General features: G+C 39.2%; 1 protein-coding gene and 1 long non-coding RNA gene across 4 annotated transcripts in view; one reads left to right on the top strand and one right to left on the bottom strand.

Annotated features, from left to right (window-relative positions):
• LOC129009730 (uncharacterized) overlaps positions 1-21,800 on the top strand; it is a 60,416-nt gene that overhangs the window by 37,472 nt on the left and 1,144 nt on the right. Inside the window, exon 2 of one of the 2 annotated variants that reach the window (XR_008492835.2) lies at positions 16,585-16,702. The exons of the other annotated variant lie outside the window; for it this stretch is intronic. This is a non-coding gene — a long non-coding RNA (uncharacterized LOC129009730). The remainder of the gene's footprint in view (positions 1-16,584; positions 16,703-21,800) is intronic. 2 annotated transcript variants of the gene reach the window in all.
• SSPN (sarcospan) overlaps positions 1,008-21,800 on the bottom strand; it is a 37,941-nt gene continuing 17,148 nt past the window's right edge. For both annotated transcript variants that reach the window (XM_054443192.2, XM_054443191.2), the window contains exons 2-3: positions 11,410-11,496; positions 1,008-5,041 (exon numbers count right to left, since the gene is read on the bottom strand). In XM_054443192.2, the coding sequence (XP_054299167.1) occupies positions 4,676-5,041; positions 11,410-11,466 (423 nt within the window). In that variant the 5' untranslated portion in view covers positions 11,467-11,496 and the 3' untranslated portion in view covers positions 1,008-4,675. The remainder of the gene's footprint in view (positions 5,042-11,409; positions 11,497-21,800) is intronic.

Genomic DNA, 21,800 nt, shown 5'->3' with positions numbered 1-21,800 from the left:
TGATAGACTGGATAAAGCAAATGTGGCACATAGACACCATGGAATACTATGTAGCCATTAAAAAGGATGAGTTCATGGCCTTTGCAGGGACATGGATGAAACTGGAAACCATCATTCTCAGCAAACTAACACAGGACCAGAAAACCAAACACCGTATGTTCTCACTCATAAGTGGGAGTTGAACAATGAGAACACATGGACACACGGAGGGGAACATCACACACCGGGGCCTGTCAGGGAGTGCGGGGCTAGGGGAGGGATAGAATTAAGAGAAACACCTAATGTAGATGACGGGTTGATGGGTGCAGCAAACCACCATGGCATGTGTACACCTATGTAACAAACCTGTGAACATTCTGCACATGTATCCCAGAACTTAAAGTATAATAAAAAAAGAAAGAAAGAAAGAAAGAAAAAGAAAAGAAAGTTTAGATTAGGGAGTGTGTTCTGGGCTTGTGTGTCCTGGGCTTTACTAAGAACATAAAAAGAACCACTGTATTTTACAGTATAATCAACTGTTTAAATTGCCTCAGAGTTGGTAAGAGAGAGTCCTTGGGTTCTGATCTGAAATGGAAAAGGCTGTCTGTTTTTCTTTATAATAAAATAGAGAATAGGACTTGTGAATCCCATTCTTCAGGACAAACTTTAGTTGCTATTGGTAGATATAAAGTAAGAATCGGCATTCCAGGTACGTTTTACAAGACTTTTTCCAGTCAGACTCTCTTTGCCTTGGGAGCAGTTACAACCTTGACTTCTACAATGGATACAGAGTAGCAAAACAGAGACAGTCACTGGAACAAAGGAGTCACAGTGAATATTGGTTTTTGTCTTTCCAAAACCAGATTTTTGAAATAAACACTAACTTGAGAGATTTTATGTGTACCAGTTCATTGGTAACATAAGTTACTTTAAAGCACATCCAAACAGTGTTTTCAGAGATTATGAAAATTTTATTAATAAAGAAAATCTGCATTACACATATCCCCTTTAAAAACAATCACCTCAAACATGTAGAAATGCTTTATTTTGTATTTGCTATTTGATCAATGCCAGAAAAATGAAACCACAACACCAAAGTACAGACCAGTATTTTTGAAGGGGATAATAATCATTTGAGATAATAAACTACTAGAAAATCAGAAGAAATGATTCAAGGTATTCATTTCAAAGGCTAAACCACTAATTCTTCATCCAAACGAATGTTTCCACTGTGAGTCAATACATTTGCCATCAGTTCTTTTTAATGCTATTCTGAATACACAATATACACCTAAAAACATGATAGAGTGCTCTGAGAATAGCAAGAACTGATAGCCAACATGATTTACAGAAATTTATGGCTATGTAGCAACGGTTCAGAGACAGTCTCTAGAAAATATGAAGGTACTCTTCATGATAGGAAAGGATTGGTTTTGCAGGGCAGCTTTTAAGTTCATTTCTGATTATCTTTAAATAACCACTCTACCCTTGTCCCTTGATCTCACCCTTTGCTAAAATTTTATAAACATATTCCAGACATACTGCATGCAAAAAGGGAAGTACAAGAATATTAAGATTCTCATGCCCTGGACATGAATAGAAAACATGTATATAATGTGTTCCCACTGTCAGAACAACCTATAGAAGTGTAAAGCTGGAAACCCCTCAGTAGAGAGATATACACTTTTAATCCAAAGAAAAAAAACAGTGAGGCCTGTTACTTGACTACAGTTTCCAGGGCTCTGGTGTAGCTATATTTTAGGCATAGCTCCAAGGAGCAGCCTACACAAATTTGGATGCAGCGAGGGAGGCACAGATGGTGGTCACGTGAAGGCACAGACCGATCGAGTGGGCTCGGCTACAAAGTCTGTACATTTAGGCTGCTGTATTCCTCCTATTTCAAGTACTGCCAAGTCCCGGCTCTTCCCCGTCTTTCCAAAGTCTTGATTCATTTAATTCTCCTGAAGGAGGTGGAAGAGGAGGAGGGTTGCACAAATCTTACTCTTTGATGGTTTAGAGGAGACAGTCACCATCTTGGCGCCTTGTCAGATTTTAAATGTAACATTTTGCTAAGTGTAAAGCTGTGTATCTGTTCCTTTTCTGTTGCCATTATTGTAACTTCAATATTTGCAAAACACAACATCAAAATACTTCAAATCCAGCCCAAAGCGGTTATTCATGCAACACAATTCTTACACTTATCAATATACAGCAAGCTCATAGCAAACGAATCTTTTCTTTCTTTCTTTTCTGCTTAGTTCTATTTGCTTATGATTTTTTTTCCTTGGGGACTTAAGAATGATTTAATCATACAATAGTAATATCCCCATTTTATATATGTATAGTATATATTCATATATATATTCATATATATGTATATATATTCATATATATATATTCATATATATGAATATATATATTCATATATATACGTATATATATATCTCCTGACAGTTATACTATTATAAAGCTTATTACAATGTCAACTCTTACAAGTTGCATTATTTAGAAAAAGGAAGCACAGAAGCTAAAATGATTCTACCATTTGAAATACCCTGTGAATTACTGGTAAAGCATAGAGCACCTTAAGGATATACAGTCTTAATTTTTAAGTATAAAAACTAGTAGTGTTCACTATAAAATGTTGTTGTTAAAGGAATTCGGGATGTGCTTTCAGTGGTGCCTAATTCACGGTTACTAGCATTAAAGTGCTATGTTCTTACTCTTTAAAGGACGGACTACAACATTCCAGATTCTCAGTTATTTTCTTCTTTGTGTAGGAAACTCAATCAAAAATCAAAATGGATTCAGTTACTGGCTTTTTTTTGTTTTTTTTTTTTTTAACAGGGCACAAGGTATTTTACAGGTCCTCATCATTCTGCTTGGTATTCTGTTGGTGTAACTTTTGTGTGTGATCAATTCTGCTCTGGAGACTTATCCTCTAAGCTCTCCAATGTGTCTTTTTGGCTGGAGCTAATGTGTAGGAAGGCCATTTTTAAAGCAAATCAAACATTAAAAGGTTTAACATCTGTTAATCGGGTGTTTTATCTAGAGGACATAAAAGATATTTACAATCCTCTAGCTTACCGACTTAACGCTTTCCTTTATACTGGATATTTATATTGTGTAGAAATTGAAACCGTTATCACAATCAATGGAATTATTCCACTTTCTTCTAGGACAAGCAAGAAAATGTTTTCCTTTTAGGTTAGAATTTCATGATTAGTAAAGTGTATCAATAGGCAATGTGGAGAGGTGAATTGAACTCAATTATTATCTTAATTTCTGCTTTCAACAAAGCATACTGATAGAGAAAGTTCTTGATACCATTTATGTTTCATGAATTTCCATTTTTAGCTCCTTCCTTAAAATATGGATACAGTTCAGAATTTAATAATAACAATAATCACAGAGAGAAGTCTCCCCACCTTGGGGCATTTGTGCTTTAAATCACAGTCACTTAAAAACAAAACAACTAAAACTACCCTCCAAGTCAAGGTCATATTGCTCAAATAAGAACTTCAAAACATTATTTTGATTTCTTAGGTTGACTAAGCATATGAATTAATAATAGAATTATGTATCAAATACAGTTTCATGAATGGAACACATCAGCATTACCCAATCTTCCTCAAACATAGATTGGTTGCCAAGAGAGATACTTTTCAACATATCACAAATATGCTATTTGTATAAACACTTCCTATTACAAATGCTCTTGTTTTTGTTTAAATGAGTGTTTTTAACCTGAGCTGTTAATAATTTTTTTTTTTCCTTGTGGTGCTTGGCTTTCAGAAGAAAGAATCTTCAGGCCTCTGCTCTTGTGAGAGTAATTTCTCTTAACACCGACAGTGCAGCATAAGTACAGCCAGAGCTCATTAAATAGACTTCTGAGCATAATTATAATTAACAATTAGCTAGAAATTAGTTTTAATGATTTGTTTTAGATGATAGAATAGAAGCATAATGTAATTATTTTTAAACCTTCTACATCATTAAGAATACAACTACCACCACCTTTCAATTATTGAGAGGCAATCATCTAAAGCATTTAGCAAGTGATCCACTTACAGAGCCAAGCTAAGGGAGCTGAAGAGAAGAGGCCGCCGCCCCAACCCAGGTGTTTATAATTATCTAGCCTTTTGCAAAGCCTCTTCCGTTTCTACTCTGCTCTTTAAGCTATTTCATGCCTTGAAGATGCCTCTACCAGGGAAAATAAAGAGATTCAGCTCTTCCCCCACCTCCTGCCTATCTCCAAGACAGAGTGGGGCTGATGACTGGAGGTGGGAAGGACTAGAGGAAGATGCCACAAAATTTAGCAACTGGGCCTGAAATTCACCATTCACACCATCAGACTGGACTAACAGGAAAGATTATGTAAGGAATGGATAAAATGAGTAACAGGAATTAACTCCAGACTGTAAAGATAGATCTATGCCATTCTTTCCTTGTTCAGTGTTCTGTTAACTTTTAATATCCCAAAATCAATTTGGATCTTGCTTTCTCTGTGAGAATGTTAAAAAAAAATACAATAGAAACCTGAAGAAATGCTCTTTTGTTTCATAAAAATATAAAAATATTCAATTAGAAGAGTGACTTTTATTGTCAATTTTTTTCCTTTGTTTAAATTTTTTTTTGTTTGTTTAACCTCAGCTATTCCATGTGCTACTTTCTCTCACAACTTTGAGCAAGAATGTTAGATCTTTTGCTGGGGGCCTTCGGAAGCCGTGAGGGAGCATATCCTGACACCCACATAGAAGACCTGGTACCTATGTTTCCACATCACAAAGCAGGCCAACAAGCACACAAGGCCGCAGACCAAATTAAGAATCATCTGGATGAGCAAGAACAGTTTGAAAGTGCCAGTGACGCTGGTACAGTCCGTCACATCCCGGTAAACAAAGGTCCTGCTGAGCGTCTCCGAGGAGGGCAGTTTGCACTGGCAAGAGTCGAGTGTGGTCTCACAGGTAAACTGTGTGAGCTGCGAATAGTGGTGGGCAGCAAAGGCCACGGCCAGCACACAGACCGTCAGGCCCAGGGCACTCAGCAGAAAGTATAACAGCTGCAAGAAAGCAGAAGAAAACCTTTCTGGTTACAAAGAACATTGGATGATGATTTGCAAAGCTAATTCATCAAAACTGTTCTTTTTCTTCTCTCCCAGAAATTTTCTGATGGAAAGGCTGTCTCTTCTTAGAAACACAACACCCAAGACATAGAACTAGCTCCATGTTTGTTTATTAGTGGGTAGTTCTTAAACCCTGATCACATTTTCACTTGCCATCCAGATGTTGGGCCCTTTTCAAGAGTTGTGACAACCATATTAGCTGGACTGTGGAATGTTTTTGTCTAGATATTGCCAGCAGTTTAGATGAATCCCAAACAAGCTAGCCACCCCTGGATGACATGTTGTGCTTATTTTGAACTCAAGAACTTCTGATATTAAGACTGAAACAAGACTAGGAAGTAAAGAACAGGTTTCTGTAATGCAAACACTGTGTGGGCCAAAATTAGCAATGATGGGTCTACTAATAGCATAGGTTAATTTTTTTAAAAGACTATGTTCAATGTAGTGATTGCCAAACTGTCTCCATAAACATGAGAATCCCCAGTAAGAGGTTGCTGGGAGAAAATAAATTATGGCTCCAGAAATCAAGTGACTCAATGTCAGCTTCATCGTCTGTGAAACTTACCCCAGGCCCAACAATGACCATGTGATTGCTGAGCATGAAAAAACTCTAAATGGTTCCTCAGTCACCAAGGTTTTGAACACTGTTGGCCTCCAGGTTAGCTTTGGGATTGAAAAAGTCTGGTTAAAGTTCTCGCTCTGCTGCTGAAGGGCTGTGGGGACTCTGAACAATTTAGGGATTTAGCTTACACATAAAATATTCTGAGCAAAACTTGTGGGTGTTCACTGACATGGCCACAATAAAATCTATGGAACAAGAAATATTTTTGTGATTGAACTCACCTACTAGAAATGTTAATCTTAATGGTCCACCTGCTGAGACTTTAGGTAAGGCTCAGAGTCCCCAGCTTTTGAGACTAGTATACATAGTTCTTAGTGCAAGAATTATATTACCACAATCAAAAGTTGCTCCCTACAGAGAATAATTCTGGTGAATGGCCACTTCACAAAGTAATATTAGTTCCAGTCATTTCCAGGTTCAGATGAAAGTAGCTCTGAGAAGATGATGCCCTTCCCCCACCTTCCCTTATATATAATTCAAAATTAAAATATATATGTGACACTGTAAAATATGTGTACAAAAGTCCTCCAAATGAGTGTGTTCCACACAGTGATGATTTCAAGTGTTTTCAAGTCTTAAATTTGGAATGCTGTATTTACATTTTTACTTTTTCTCTTTCTTGAGTGGTATGTGTGCATGTATGTGTGGGTGTGGGTGTACACACTGGTTGCTGGTGCCCTAAGCTTATGTCTGGTTTGCCTGTGAGGGAATCCATCAGGGATTACATACAGCTTGACTGTCTATCTAAGACAGTCAAGGTCTATCTAAGCTCACTGGAAGAGAGTAGAATTAGTTAAAGCCATTTTTTTTCTTAATCCATCTTAATTAGTATCATGGATTCTTTAGATCTTTTCATCAAAGAGATCTTAAACACACATTCTTTTTCCTCTTCAAATCATTTAAAGGATTGTCAGATGTAACCTAAGTATTTTCATCTGTGAAACAGTTTATAGAAACATCTTTTATCTCAGGGACATAACAATGATTGTACTCAATATTAGTGTTCCTTGGAGGAAGGGAACCAGATATATACAAAGTGGTACAATCATAAAACTTTTTTTTTTAAAGAGATGGAGTCTTGCTATGTTGCCCAGGCTGGTCTCAAACTCTAAGCCTCAAATGTTCCTCCCACCTCAGCCTCCCAAAGTATTGAGATTAGAGCCGTGAACCACTTCTTCTGACCCTCTATATTTTCAGTGACTACATTTTATGCAAAAATTGGAGTTTTTTAGCCTGAAAATATGGATTTATTTTGTAGAACCAATGGGGCAGAATAGTTGAACAATTCTGGGTTGTTCTGAAATATTCAGGCTTGGTTACTGACTTCAAACTCTTGGTTCCAAGAGCCAAATTAAGCTGTCTTGACCATGTTCTGTGTATGTGTGTGTGTGTGTACCCATTGTAGCTGTGTTCCCAGTACAGCCAGCAGAGAACTGGGAACAGTTTGCTCTGGGAACAATGATATATCTATGACTTTAACCAGGGAAGGCCCAGGTTAAAGTGATCATTTCCCACCTGGTAGTCATCTGCTTAGTAGAATGGCCCCAAATGGAGTTTTCTCTACCTGTTTTATCACCAACAATGGATGGAAGTTGGGGGCGGGGTCTTGTGATAACCTTCCTACCTCTAACATACATACATCCTTAAATAGCAATTTCTTTTCTTTTTTTTTTCTTTTTTTTTTTTTTGAGACAGAGTGCAGTGGCTTGATCTTAGCTCACTGCAACTTCTGCCTCCTGGGTTCAAGCGATTCTCATGCCTCAGCCTCCTGAGTAACTGGGACTACAGGTGTGTGCTACCACGCCCAGCTAATTTTTGTAATTTTTTTGGTAGAGACGGTTTCACCATTTTGCCCAGGCTGGTCTTGAACTCCTGACCTCAAGTGATCCTCCTGACTCAGCCTCCCAAAGTGCTGAGATTACAGGCATGAGCCACCGCACCCAGCTCCTTAGATAGCAATTTTCTGTAACATTTTTTGGGGCAATATCTTGAAGCAATGACAAAAATCCCTCATTCTCAATCTGCAAATAATTTAAATAGTTGAAAAAGATTTTACTCATTCATGATAGCCACAAAAATCCATTTGCTGAAAATGGGAATTTTGTCTATTTTAAAAGATGACTTTTTGGCTCAGAGATTAAAAGATGCGCCCAAGACCATTTAACAAGTGTGCAGCAGTACTGGCTGATGATTAACAGTGTGAAGCAGGGAGTCAGGTTCTCCCCTCACTAGCCATGGTCCTTGGGCAAATTCATCAACCCCTGTGCACCTGTACTTCTTCATCTGTAAACTTGGCATGATGATCATAATAGCACCTACTTCACAGGATAATTACAAGGATCAAAAGAGCTGGTGTCTGTAAAGAGCTTAGAACAGCGTCTGGTATACAGGAGCACTATTTAAGTATTTGTGAAATAATAAGCAAATTAGTAGGGATGGAAAGAGCTGCCAGTTCTCAGGACTGAGGATATTAATTCGACTGCTTTTGTCTTATTTTGTCACGTGGGGGTAACAATGCATTCTTGGCTTGCAGGAAGGATGTAAACATTTACACAAACACAGTGGTTGCTCACTTTTAATTAAACCGTTTATGCTAGAACCCAAGGAGAACATAAAGAAAAACCATGCCCCTTAGCTTCTCTGAGTATGAATAAATTTACATCGTGCATATCTATCTCACACATTAATGACTCGGCTTCTCCCACTCGGGAAAGCATCAGGCCAAGTAAACTAGAGGAAGCCACGGAATCAAGTTTCTTATCCATTTTAAGACAAATATACTCGATCCCCCCTAAAGCCTGCGGGCTGCATCTGCAGCGCTGTGGCATTTTTCCTTTCTGGCTTTTAACTCATCTGACAGCAACAAGCTTCTGGGTTAGAATCTGTAATTTAAAATCAAGTGGCTTGTTTTACCTACATGGCACGAATAAACTATAAGGAAGAGTGTTTACGATGACCATGAGAATTCGAGCAAATATATCTTGATAAAAGCCCGGCGCGGGAGGCATCTGTCTTGCTGGTGTCAGCCCATCAGCCCGGCGCTGCGCAGCGGGCGGAGGCGCGGTGGCCCCGGGCGCTTATGTAACAGCAGCGCCCGGGCGCGTCTCCGTTCGCTCGCTGCCTTTAATTGGTACCCGGCCTGCAGCTTTCACGTTCGGTGACCTCGGGAGGAGGGTGTTTCTGCTCCAATTTAATTACCTTCCCCGGTGGCCTGAACGGGAAGGGCCCCTCTGCAGCGCGCGGCTCGGGGGAGGAGGCTGCCGCAGCAGCCCAGGGGCCTCCTGGATGTGGGCAGGAGGGAACGTGCCCCGGAATGTTTCCGCAGGCACATGCCCCCGACACGTTTCCGAACCTCCAGGGGAGCCCTGAGAAAGTCAGGCCACTAGGAAAGGCAGGAAGCGCGACCTGCAGCCGATGCCCAGCCAAGCCCAGAGGCAGAGAGGCAAAGCCCAGGGAGGAAAAAGGAACGCGCTGGTGGCATCGAGGGCCTGCGAAGGGACCCCACCCCCAATCCCCGAACCCCCAGAGGGCTGTCCCAGCTTGAGAAAAAAAAAAAGAGCCCGTGGCTATTGTCTCTAAGAGAAAGGGAGGGTGCGTGTGTGTGCATACGTGCGGACTACAGTGAGACTGTCATCATGGCCCGTTTGCTTGTCCTGGCTATCTGGGCATTCAACAGGAGGAAATAAATCCTCTAACAAAGCTTAGGCCAGGGTCCCGAGATGGGGGCACCAAAATGCGGCTATGCTGATGAGAAACGCCCTATGAAGATGCATATATATGCCTCCGCCCCCCCTAGTAGTGTGAGAAGCATAAGGGAAGTCAGCTGTCCCCTGTTGTGTCATTGGAAAACCTGGAGATGGGCTGAAGCTCACTTTCAACCTGAAGATAATGTAGCATGCAACCTTAGAGAGCTAGCAGCAAGCATCAAGAAAGGTCACGTTCAGGAGAAGAGAAAAGTGCCTCAGTATTTGCCAATGCCTGTCACGGGTGGAAAAAAGAGGTAGCTAATGAGATCTTCCTAGTGGGGAATCCTCAACCTGGCTGACATTGGCAGTGACTTTTTTTTTTCTTTTTTTTTTCTCTTACTCCCTATTTTAACTAAGGTGCAGATGTTGAGATGGCACCGGGGCCTCTCTTAAGCTGATGCTTTTGCCTCTGCTGTTTTCTGGGATCATCTGGGGGGGAAATGAGGGTCTTTCACATAAACTAATAAAAACCTAGTTTGGGGTGTTCTTCAGCTGCTGGATGAAGTTCTTGTAATTTAACAGACCATTTCTTACTAAGCTTTCTGGCTTTTTTTTTTTAAATCACCAAGCCTTGCTGTTTAGTCAAACCCCTACAAAAAAAAAAAAAAAAAAATAGTAAACATAGACTGATGTCTACTCTATCTGGCATTCTTTCAAGGAAAGTCCTCAGACAGAAAAGTATAATTTCCAAATGAAGGCATATCCACCAAAATTCTAACTTCATCATTTAAAAAAGTAGTATCTATTAATTTTTTACTTAGAAAAGTTATAACTATTGGAGAACATTTCAAAATTAGAGAAAAACTGCAAAATGCAAATATAATCCCACCACTCATAGATAATTGTATTTTCTATGCTCATTAAGAGCTTTTATTTTTTCTGTAGGATATCATACATTTTGTGTAACCAGCTTTTTAAAATTAGTTATTATAATGTAAACTTTTGTATTCTATTAATTACTTTTTATAGCATGATTTTAAAAGATATCATCCCTTTGCTTTTTTATGTCAACAGCTTCAATTATACTGGAATCTTCCAACACACCTTATTTTTTTTCACCTTAGTAACTTCCAAATAATGTCATTCACTTACTTTTATGTCTGATGTTTTCTCATTGTAGTGAACAAAAAATCCAGTTTTTATACGTTTTCTTGTAGAAGAAAAAACAATGTTAGTGGACCAAATTAAAAAAAAAAAGATTAAAGAAAGCTTTGTATTCTTTGCTACAGTAGTTGAGAGAAAATGAAGGAATTTGCTTTCTACTAGCTCTGATTGCTAAGTTCTATGTCTATGTCCTTATACTCTGAAAGGGAGTGTCTTTGCTTCCCTTTGGAGTTGAGTCTGTTGTGCAGTGAAAATGCTGTGTACTTGAATTGGTTCCAGCCAAATGCACTGTCCCTAACAGAAAAAAGATACACACAAATGAAAGACACACATGCTTGCCAAACCACGCATATCCCATCGCCCGTCCCCCACTTTGCCCTGAGAGTCTTGGCACAGAGCATTTGGATGCACCCAATGTACTTTTTCTGTCTCAGTGATCCCACCTACAAGAGGAAATACACTTAGACTGCTTCATTATTAAAATATCCCAAATAACCCCCGAGATATGGAAGTGGGCACTGAAAGAGATACCTTTTTTCTGGCCAAGTGTTTTGTTGAACTGATGAATTTTCAATATTCCTTTTAAGGGCACTGAAGGACAGACTTCATATCCTCCAGGCCAACCCAGTTCATGGAAATTAAGACTTAAAAAAAAAAAATCAGCATTACCTTTGAGGTCTGGATCAATGCCCTCTTAAAACATTTTTTGGCCTGCCTAAAAATGCAATTTCTAGACTAATCAGATATGCAACCCCTTAAGAAGGCACTCCTTTATTTTGTACTTGGATTTCTTTCTATGTGATGATAAAAGAGAAAGAACAATCACAACTTACTTTCATAGAAAATTGAATACATGTCCGTTCGTCAACCTGATATGAGACACAAAGCATAAACAAGCCAAGATAGGCCACTAAGCAGACCTGCAAGGGAGAACACAGAAGAAAGGATGTTATCAGGGTACGCTGTGCGTTCAAATGACATCAGTCTCAGCGTCTTCCTCCAGTCACATCCATGTTATAAAGCTGTCTATTTCATTTACTTATCTATATGTACTGTGTTTTTCTTTCAACTGGTGGAAAACCACTTTAAAATTAGTAAAAATCAATTGATTTTCACTTAGCCAGCATTTACTAAGTTCTTTTGATATGCCAGGTGCTATACAAGATCCTTCAGAGTATATGACGATGAATAAAGTTTACTCAGTGTTCATCAGTTTACAATCCGGTGAAAGCCAAAATAAATGCACACCATATTCTAAGGCAGGACATTTCATGTTAAATATTATTCAAAGAAGTACAAAAAAAGGAAGAAATTACATTGAGTTGGGGGATATAAAAGGCTTCCATTACGACACGGATTTGAAATGGTCCTTGAAAGAAATGAAACATGATTACTAACATTAGCTGAATATTTACTACATGCTGGAGCTCTTCTAAGGGCTTTATATTGTATTCCTCCTGTAATTGCTTTATATTGTATTCCCTCCTATAATTGCTACAAAATCCTATAAGGTAGGTGATATTATGATCCTCATATTGTAAGTAAGAAAGAAAAGGCACAAAGCCTTTTCTTTGGAACCAGGATTCAAATCAGGTAGCTAAGGATAAAGCAGCACCATAAGCAATAGCACAGAGGAAGGGCTGCACAAAGAATGTGCTGAAAGAACAGCAAATGCACACCCATAGTTTAAAATAACGACGTATAAGCTGGGTGTGGTGCCTCACGCCTGTCATCCCAACACTTCGGGAGGCCGAGGCGGGTGGATCACCTGAGGTCAGGAGTTTGAGACCGGCCTGGCCAACATGGTGAAACCCGTCTTTACTGAAACTACAAAAATTAGCCAGGCGTGGTGGTGCACACCTGTAATCCCAGGTACTCGGGAGGCTGAGGCAGGAGAATCGCTTGAATCTGGGAGGCAGAGGTTGCAGTGAGCTGAGATTGTGCCATTGCACTCCAGTCTGGGCAACAAGAGCGAAACTCCATCTCAAAAAAACAAAAAAACATATAGAGCAAAAAGGGTAGGATGAAAATCTGGGGATACGGGATGGACTTAGTAAGTAGTGGCACTCCCTTGAAAATTTCTGAGCAGGGAATGACATGACTTGAGAGACACATTTCAGGAAAATTAGCAGTGATGTTGGGTGGGTCGGCAGTGAGAACATCCAGGTATTATTTTGCTAATCTGAGCAAGATCAATATATCAGGTGAACCAGAGCTCAGATAGTAGCATGCAAATTCAGAGAAAGAGATGGGGAGGACAGGCATAGTAAAAGCTGAATCTATACATCCTGGCTATTGCATAACTGATGGGAGGACCTGGAGAGGGAGAAACCGGAAGTGACCTCCAAGCTTTGGTGCATCAGTGACAAAAAGACGGTGCACGTGCCTGCTGAAAGAAGGCTGGCCAGAGAAACAGCAGCTCTGAGGGAAAATATACTCAATCTGTTATTTAAACCGCATTTTGTTTTTCATGAACTAGACTTTTTAGAACTAGGATTCAGCGTTTCTAATCAAAGTATATCTATTCACATTCAATTTTGGAAAGCTTAAAACATTGATAAAGTTCCACACTTTCAAAATAGAAAATATAAGCAACAGAATTGCATTTCCTGATAAGCACAATTATCCTAGAGACAGAAGTTGAAAGAGTGGCTGAGAGTCACCCAGCAAGTCACTAAACAACTGGTTTGCACATACTCATAGTTCCTACCCCAGGGCCAGCTTCAAGCCATAGGCAGTCCCTGTTAGGGTGGAGAAACTGTTTGCAAAGCCAACATGGCATTTTCAGGTAAAACTTCTCTCCTCTTCTCCCTTCGGTTACACAATCAATAAGCTGCCTATGCCCTCATCCATTGCCAAGTTGTGGGTTGTTCAGATTTCTACTGGACCATGAAGTCAAAAGCCAAGCCTTCTCTTACTACAGACTGTTTCCAGGGTTTTCCATTATTGAATGGAAATGGCTGCCTGGTTTAATAGCAGGATAGAATATTTGCAGTGGAGAGATACAGCATTAAAACATGTGAGCATGGAATGGACTGGAGAGATCTGGAGAGAAAAGAAAACAGATAGGACCCAGGTAGGCAGCTTTTCAGCAGAAGCCTGGCACATACAAAAGTAAAGATACTGAAGTTATTCATGTAGCCCCTAACGTGGCATTTTCAAGTCAGGATGAAGCTTTTTTGTAAAGTTCATTGTAAAAAATACTAAATTGAAGGATAAGTTTGATAAGAACTGTAGGGGTTTACTATTTATTCTCACATTAAGAATTTACAAAACTTGAAACAATCAAAGAAAGACCTACTTTTTGTTTATTGGTGACACATCAGATTGAGGTTTGTAATCCTGCTTATATCCCTAGGCACATGCCTGTGAGTTTCTGTCTGTAGGTGCACAGGGTCAGGCTCTCCCACATAACTGCCTTCTTTGCTAGAGACTACAGCTGAAGTTGGCAATTGCCAAGACTTTCCTCTTTGTCTCCATAAGAGACACATTCCAGTAATAAGGCCTAACTAGCACCTTAAAAATCTGATTCAGTGCGTCTACTTGAACAAAATTTCTGATTTCAGCAGTAGCTACTTCTTTGTAGCCTTCATTCACCCTGGCTTCCAGAAAGAAGTTGCATAGGAACACATGACCTCATTCTAGAGCATTCAACTTATTCAATTCACAGAATTTTATGGAGGACATACAATAAGCAGGCCCTGTGTTATTGTATGATCCTGGGAAACGAGAGATGGCAAAACAGCCCCTTACACCAAGGACTATCCAGCATCTAAGGATCTCCCAGTCCAGTGGGAAAAGAGAGGATAATGAGTTGGAATATTATAAAAGTACTAGGACTACATCTGCTATAGGAATACCCAGAAGGAATAACTACCCTGATGGAAACTTCCTGGAGAAAGATGAGTTTTGAGGATATGCAGAAAGTGGCTAAAAGGAGAGTGTGAGGAAAGGTATTCTGTGCAGAGAGAGTAATAGTATGTGCAAAGGCATGAAGAAAGGCAGAGTAAACATTTGAGGATTCCTCTAGGTCCAGTGCAGAGAAAACAAATAAAAGGCAAAAGATGTGTTTGCAGCAATGGGCAGGAAGTAGGTCACAAAGGACTTTGATTTCAACTAGTACATTTTCAGCAGCAGAAGGGCATGGCTGACTTTGCCTTTCAGAATGGTCCTTCTGGCTATGAAGAATGGATTGGATGGGGGCAATTCTTGGGAAGAGAAGACCACCTAGAGGCCATTCTTCACCTGAGAAATGATGAGTGTCTGAGCTCAGGTAGAGGTAGGGATAGGGAGTGGGTGTGTTTGAGTGACAGTAAAAAAGCTGAATCCATAGGCTCTAAAGACTGATTAAGGTAAAGATGTAAGAGCTGAGGAGAGGGAGAGGTCAGGAAGGTGCTGCCAGGTGGGTGGTGTGGACATTTAATGAGATAAGATAGAAAAGGAGGGGCAGAATGGGAGTGGGGAATGATGATCCCACGTGGACACAAAGCACAACCATATGGGCTTAGAGCTCAGGAACGAGGCCTGGGTTGGAGACAAGGATTTGTTAGTCATCACCGTATGTGAAGCAACTGACACCATAGGAAACAGTGGCCCATCCAGAGAGAGTCTGAAAACAGAAAAGGGCCCAGTTATGTTAGTTAGTCACCCAGTTATGAAGAATCTTTGAATTTTTTGAACAGAAAGCATCTCGGGTATATTTCTTATAATTGTAGTTGTATGTCATATCTAAAAATCATGAAATGGATTATCCTTTTAGATTTGTCCTTTTAGATTTTTGAAAGCTTCAATTTAGGTTCTTGTACAGGGTATTTGCTATAAAGCTTAAATGTATTCAACACATTTTAATTTCTTGGCCTTCTGATAGGGCTTGATATGTTCTAAGGTGAGAGGGGACTTTCATTTTTTTTTTTTTTTTTTTGCCTACAGCTTTGCATGTTGTAACAAGACTTCTTTATCAAAGAGTTTATTGATGTTCAGTGTAAGCATGTTTTAGAAGGGGAGGCTTTACCGATACTGAAAACTGAAGGTTTTCTGGCCATGGAGAGAAAACCAGATTTCTCATGCTAGACTAAGGGTTTTGTTTCCTGAGCTGGCGGGACGTGGACATGCCAGGAAGACACAGCATTCTGGCTTCCCAGCAAGGAAGGGGGAGCTCATGTTAATGGGCAGTGAGACCCGTCAGGCCTATCTGGAACGACATTCCTAGAGTCCAGGCCAGAGCTCCCATTAGATATGGTGAGGTGAAGCCCATGGCACAGGAAAAAGGCAGTTATGTAAGGTTTTCAAGAAGGCGCTTGTTGGACCAGACACCCAGATGGCGGCGTCACAGAGCACAAAGCCAAATGGCACATGAGTGGCACTGGGAAGGCTAGTGCTGAGAGGCAACAGGGCAACTAGCATTTAAGAGCTTGTTAAGATTTAGTCCATGTGCATGTAAATAATTAAGTTGATAAGAAAAGCTTAAAGTGATTTTTAATGGAAAAAAGAAAGACAGTAATCATCACTTTAACTTATTTTTGGATGTGTGTTTCTACAATTGGTTTAGCATGAAGAGAAAACTGAAGTCCTAAATTCCACATTCTGCCTGAAGATATTTTTTTGTCCATGCAGTGAAGTCTGCATTCTCTCTTGTGAGCTAGAAAGTTAGACAGGGCTGAAATGGTCTCTGAATGTTAAATCCATTTTTGTGGATGTGCGAGTCCCGAGTCTTGTCACACATTGTCTTTGTCTTTGTTATTTGGCCTATTATACCTGCAGTGGTGTCTTTTGAGGGTTTGTATTATGAATAAAAGGTGGACACTGGACCAGTGTCTCGGAGATTTACCTGCTTATTATTTTTTTTTCCTTTTGATCTTGTCATAGCTGGAAGGTATCATCCTAAAACATTTTGTGAGAATGAGAATTATTGGTATTTACTCTCTCCATGTCATGTGTATTTATATTCTGGTCTTGTGACATTCACACAACCTCCAATTTATTTGTTTTCTTCTTTTTGTTGTCAACAGAGCTGCTTGACAGGGTTGTCTGGGGAATACAACCTTCCCCTGTCAAATGCCTTTCAATGTTTTCCTTCTCCTTTCTTACCCCTGTTTCATCGTGTACCTGCAATGGGACTCTATTTCTGTAAGTTAATAAACTTTCACCTTTGTATTTAAAGTGCTTTAATCTAATCAATATAGTAACAAGATGAACTCTCTTCTCATGTTTACAAAATCAATTGATCAACAAGAGAAGTAGCAGAACTGTAAATGTTTCTCCAGATATTTCTTAAGAGAATTTCTATGGATTGTCATCTATTTAATATACATTAAGGTAAAGTATTAGAAGTGATTTTCAACAAATGATAAATATATTACAGTCTGTTAATTGAGGATAGTCTTAGGAGGATTGTTAACACATAATAGACCAGAAAATTAAATGATATGCAACAGAACATTTCACACGGATCTATTAAAGGCTGCTTATCCAATCAAGATTTCAGAAAGACTGGAGAGAATATTTTAGCATGACTTAAACATTTTTACTGGATTCTCATTGCCACTGCCTTATGGTAAGACAAAGCCTAAGAGTGGTTCAGAATCACTTGAAAAGGTGGGTAAATATTGGTCTCATCCTCAGAATTTTTGATCCAATAGGTCTGGGGTGAGGACTGAGAATTCGCATTTCTAACAAATTCCCAGGAAATGCTAATGCTGCCGGTGCTGGGATGACCCTTTTGAGAACCGCTAGGCTAAGCTATAAGCCCAGTGTTCTAAATGCTGATGTCTGGTGTGGGGTTTATCGAAATGGTTAGGGGTCCAGAGTGACACACTGACTAGTAGAATTTCCTATAGAGAGTCATTTATTATAAACAATAATATACTACTAATAATAATATACAGTTTATGAGTATTTACAGAGTGTTAAGCCCAGTGCTGAACACTTGACATGTATTCTTGCATTTAATCATCTCAAGAATGCATTTTTCAAGGGAGAGAAAACTGATGTCTTAGAAATGTAAAAGGCTAGATATACATTCATCACCCCTGAATTGTTTGTATTACTATTGTGTATTACTAAGGTGTTGGCTCCATTTGTTTCCCCATAAAGAAATTTAGTCTCTGCTATCATAGGAGTCCTTCAAATTGGGGGAGAAATCCCCATGTCTTCATTGCTATTTAAATATGACCTCATTGCAGAGTCTGTTTCCTCAATGTATCTGACTGGTGGTTTGAGGAACATCTCTAAATCATTGAGTGTGATGTGGCATTCTGCTATTGTTAAAGGGCATCAGCCACTCCAACCCAAAGCAAAACAATCACCTCTAAAATTGCACCACCTCTCCAGTGGTGTGATGGTAAATGTCTAACAACCAGTTAGAGAAGGGCTATTTGTAGCATTTGCTAATTTCCATGGTGTGACTATTTCTACCATGGCTGATTTCAAGATAACCAACACGAAGTCACCGAGCAAAGTTGCGAAGAGATGCTTGCAATCAGCTGTCACAAGTCCATCAGAAATGCTCCAGCATGCTTCTGCACCTCCACCCCATTTCTGCCTTTTCTGGGTCCCTCTTTTGACAGAAGTATCTGATTAACAAGTGAGATTGGTTTGCATCTAAGTTTGGCACATTACTCATTACTAATTGCTTGGAATCCCTATAATCAGCCTACAGAATCTGTATAAAGATACAGAGGAGAGTGCCAAGGAGAAATCATAGTACTTATTTCCTGATTTGTGGGAATAGAGGAAGAACGGTTACAGCATAATCTTTGAGATCTTGCTGTCAATGGCCACCCTAATCTAGGTATCACTCTCCAACAGAATTTAGCTCAACCTTTACTGTGATAGGGACTGGGAGTATAAAAGAAGAATATATGGTCTTTGCCCTTTAGAAAATCACAGTTTAATCCCCAGAGGAACTGAGGCACAGGAAAATGTATTGTCATGGGTAATGTCATTTGACCAGTCCATGCCAGATGTGAATATGAGCAGCTGACAGCAGCTTATACAACCCTCACCTTGCTGATCACTTATCAAAATCCCTCATCCATTTTATAATGTAAGAAGCAGTGAATCAGCTTCCCCAATGTGTTACTTTTTTAAAGGCGCAATTTTTGGTGTTAATCACATAGGGCTTAAATATGGTAGCATTATGAATGATATCCCCTTCATATATTTGTTATTATTAATTCTTTTTCATTATAGTTTTAGGTAAAAGCAAGATAAAGGAACATAAAATATACTCTTTTCGTAATTGGATAAAGTGAGAAAGGTGAAATGGCGCAAAGCATGAAACATCAAGTAACAGTTCATTCAATAAATGATAACTGCTTATTTGGTTCTGTAAAATCAAGTATAGAACTTGAGACAGGGTTACATAGTGGTAAGAACATGGGCATTAAAGTTTGCATCTTGACTCAATTACTTTGCTAGCTAAATGATCTTGGACAAAGCTGTTTAATTATTTTTAGCCTCAGTTTCCCTATCTATAAAATGGAGACAATAATGTCATGGTCACACAGCAAATATACTGTATATCACAGAATCGATGGCTGTGCTGTCAGAGTGCAGAGCCTGGCTCTTAGCCACTGCATGGTACAGCCACCTGCCTGAAGGAATCCTGACAGCGCTATAAGCAAGAACTGCAGAGATCTGAAGAACATTGTACCATGTGCTCCTCTCCTGAAGTGCTGAAGCACCAATCCTAAGGCAGTGTGAAAAAGAAAGTCTTTGAGGTCCAAATGACCATGCAGGCTAGGGGACCGTGACTTAGTCATTGAGACTCAGTCTTATCACATACAAGATGGAGAAAATGATAGTTAATAATTGGCTTTTAAATATCATAAATAACGTGCCTGGAATTGTAGTAGATGTTTTTCCCCATCTCACAGGAACTCAAACTGTGCTCAAATTCAAGCTGAAAATGAATAACGGATGTAAATATAAGCACTCAGTCACAACTTAGAAATCATCTCATTCTGCTCATTTAACAAATATTTATTGTGTAACTACCACGTGCCAGGTACTCTTTGAGGCTTGGAGATACCACAGTGAAAAGAAGAGAGAAAAATCCCTGCCTTGATGGGGCTAAAGTGGAGAGGCAGACCATAAACAAATCAATAAGTAGATAGACAACCTGTCAGCTGTTGAGAAGAGCTATGGAGAATGTAGCAATTATCATCATAGCTTCTTTTCCCAACAAACATGACATACAGTGATTAGTAAAATACAAATAATAAATCCTTAAAGTGATATGTTCTCCCTTAAAAAATGAATTGGTAATGCCCAGCAACCCTTTAAAAAAAAAGTAGATGTTTGAGAGCCTTGCTGGCTCTGCTGTTTCAACAACATGCATCCACTATAAGTATCTAAGAATTCACAGGATTCATAGACAACATATGAATGCCCCCGAGAAAGGACAACAAAGGGGAACTGTGAAGTATTACAGCAAAATGGGCCACATACCTAAAGACAGAGAACAAGGTGGTGCATGCATGTTAGCTCTGGGTCTAGTGAAATGGTTCAAAACCCACCTCCACCACTTTCTAGCTGACTGACGAAGTTAACCCTTGGAGCCTCAGTTTCATCATCTCTAGGATGATATTTTGCTTTCATAGCAAGGACCCACTTTTCAAAAATCTTTCCAACAATGTTGACATAGTTTGCAAATACCTAAGAGTTATAAAACTTCTTTTCCTGCCTCTTTTTATTTCTGCTACAAACCTATATATAATCTACTACCCAGGAAATGCCAATCTTAGGAACTATGTCCCATGCCTAGCTGCATATTTCTCTGATTACACTACTGTGGTTTTACAATGACAATCATTTAATTGCTGAAAAAAAAATGCTGTTCAATTAAAACTATTTTTCTGGCCATATGAGATCCTCAAGTTAATATTACTTTTTTAAAAAACACAATTATTTCAGCCAAACTTAGTGCGCAAATATTCATGGCGAATTCCAGAAGTAATAGGGGCGCAAATATAAAGTGAAGAGTTTATAGCAAAACTGACCCCCAAGAGGAGGGGAGCATTGTAACAATCTGTCTCTAAACACTAACATTAGTGGACCAGCATTAAAACTCAGAGCACTAATTATAACCTTGAAAAAAAATGTTTTTTCTTCGTTTTATCTAACCAAGCTCAAAATAGAAGCTTCTTTTTCACTGTGAACAAAACCGTAGCTAGCAACAACTTTTTATGTCTAGGAAGCTTTGCGAATGACTACTTTATTTGGCCTATGATATATCTGGAAGATTTTCAATGCCTTTTCATTTGTCTTAGGTATTGCCAACCCCAGAGCTTCACTGATTTAATTTTTTTTTTCATTAGAGTAAAAGTTGCCGATGAAAAGCTCTAGTGTAGAAATCCTATTTATGGAAGAACTAAGTTCTGCCTGCCCACGAGGGGTTTGGGTTTCGACACAGAGCCTCATCTGGTCATTTCCACATCTTTCTGGGGAGTTGGGGGAAACAATTTGTAATACTGACTTTGCAAAGATGACATGCGAGATTATTTTTAAAAGAAGATGGTAGAAATCCAGGTCAAAATTTCTCAGTGAAAAGTCAATTCTGGACAAGAAATTCTATCATCACAGAAAAGTATCTCCTTTCAGGATCTAAAGAGAAAAGGCACTTGCTCAATCACACCTAAGTTTACCTCATGTTTAACACCCACCCCTTTATTATTTTAACTGTCATTCTACCTGAGGAGTTGACAGGTCTACATCTGAATTATTGTAAATGTATGTATTTTCATATGAGTATGCAAAGACATTCAAAGTAAACAAAAATAAATGCTAATTAATTAAATTATAATGCAAAAGCAGGGCTTCCTCACCTACAACTTTGTTAAATTTAGATCTCTTTGGAAAACACATTGTAAAAACAAAATATCTAAGAATTTATGGGCAATTTTCTTAAGAAAGTTTTGCTCATAGGTAGGAATTGAACAATGAGAACACATGGACACAGGAAGGGGAACATCACACTCTGGGGACTGTTGTGGGGTGGGGGAGGGGGGAGGGATAACATTAAGAGATATACCTAATGCTAAATGGCGAGTTAATGGGTGCAGCACACCAGCATGGCACATGTATACATATGTAACTAACCTGCACATTGTGCACATGTACCCTAAAACTTAAAGTATAATGAAAAAAAAAAAAAAGAAAGTTTTGTTCGTGCAGTTGCCAGAAATGAGAGTAGATTCACTGGTATGTTGTGATAAAAGTTCTG

This window comes from Pongo pygmaeus, chromosome 10 (genome assembly GCF_028885625.2).
Source record: "Pongo pygmaeus isolate AG05252 chromosome 10, NHGRI_mPonPyg2-v2.0_pri, whole genome shotgun sequence".
Lineage (NCBI taxonomy): Eukaryota > Metazoa > Chordata > Mammalia > Primates > Hominidae > Pongo > Pongo pygmaeus.
Note: the sequence above shows the minus strand (reverse complement) of the source record. Positions and strands in the feature narration are given on the sequence as shown.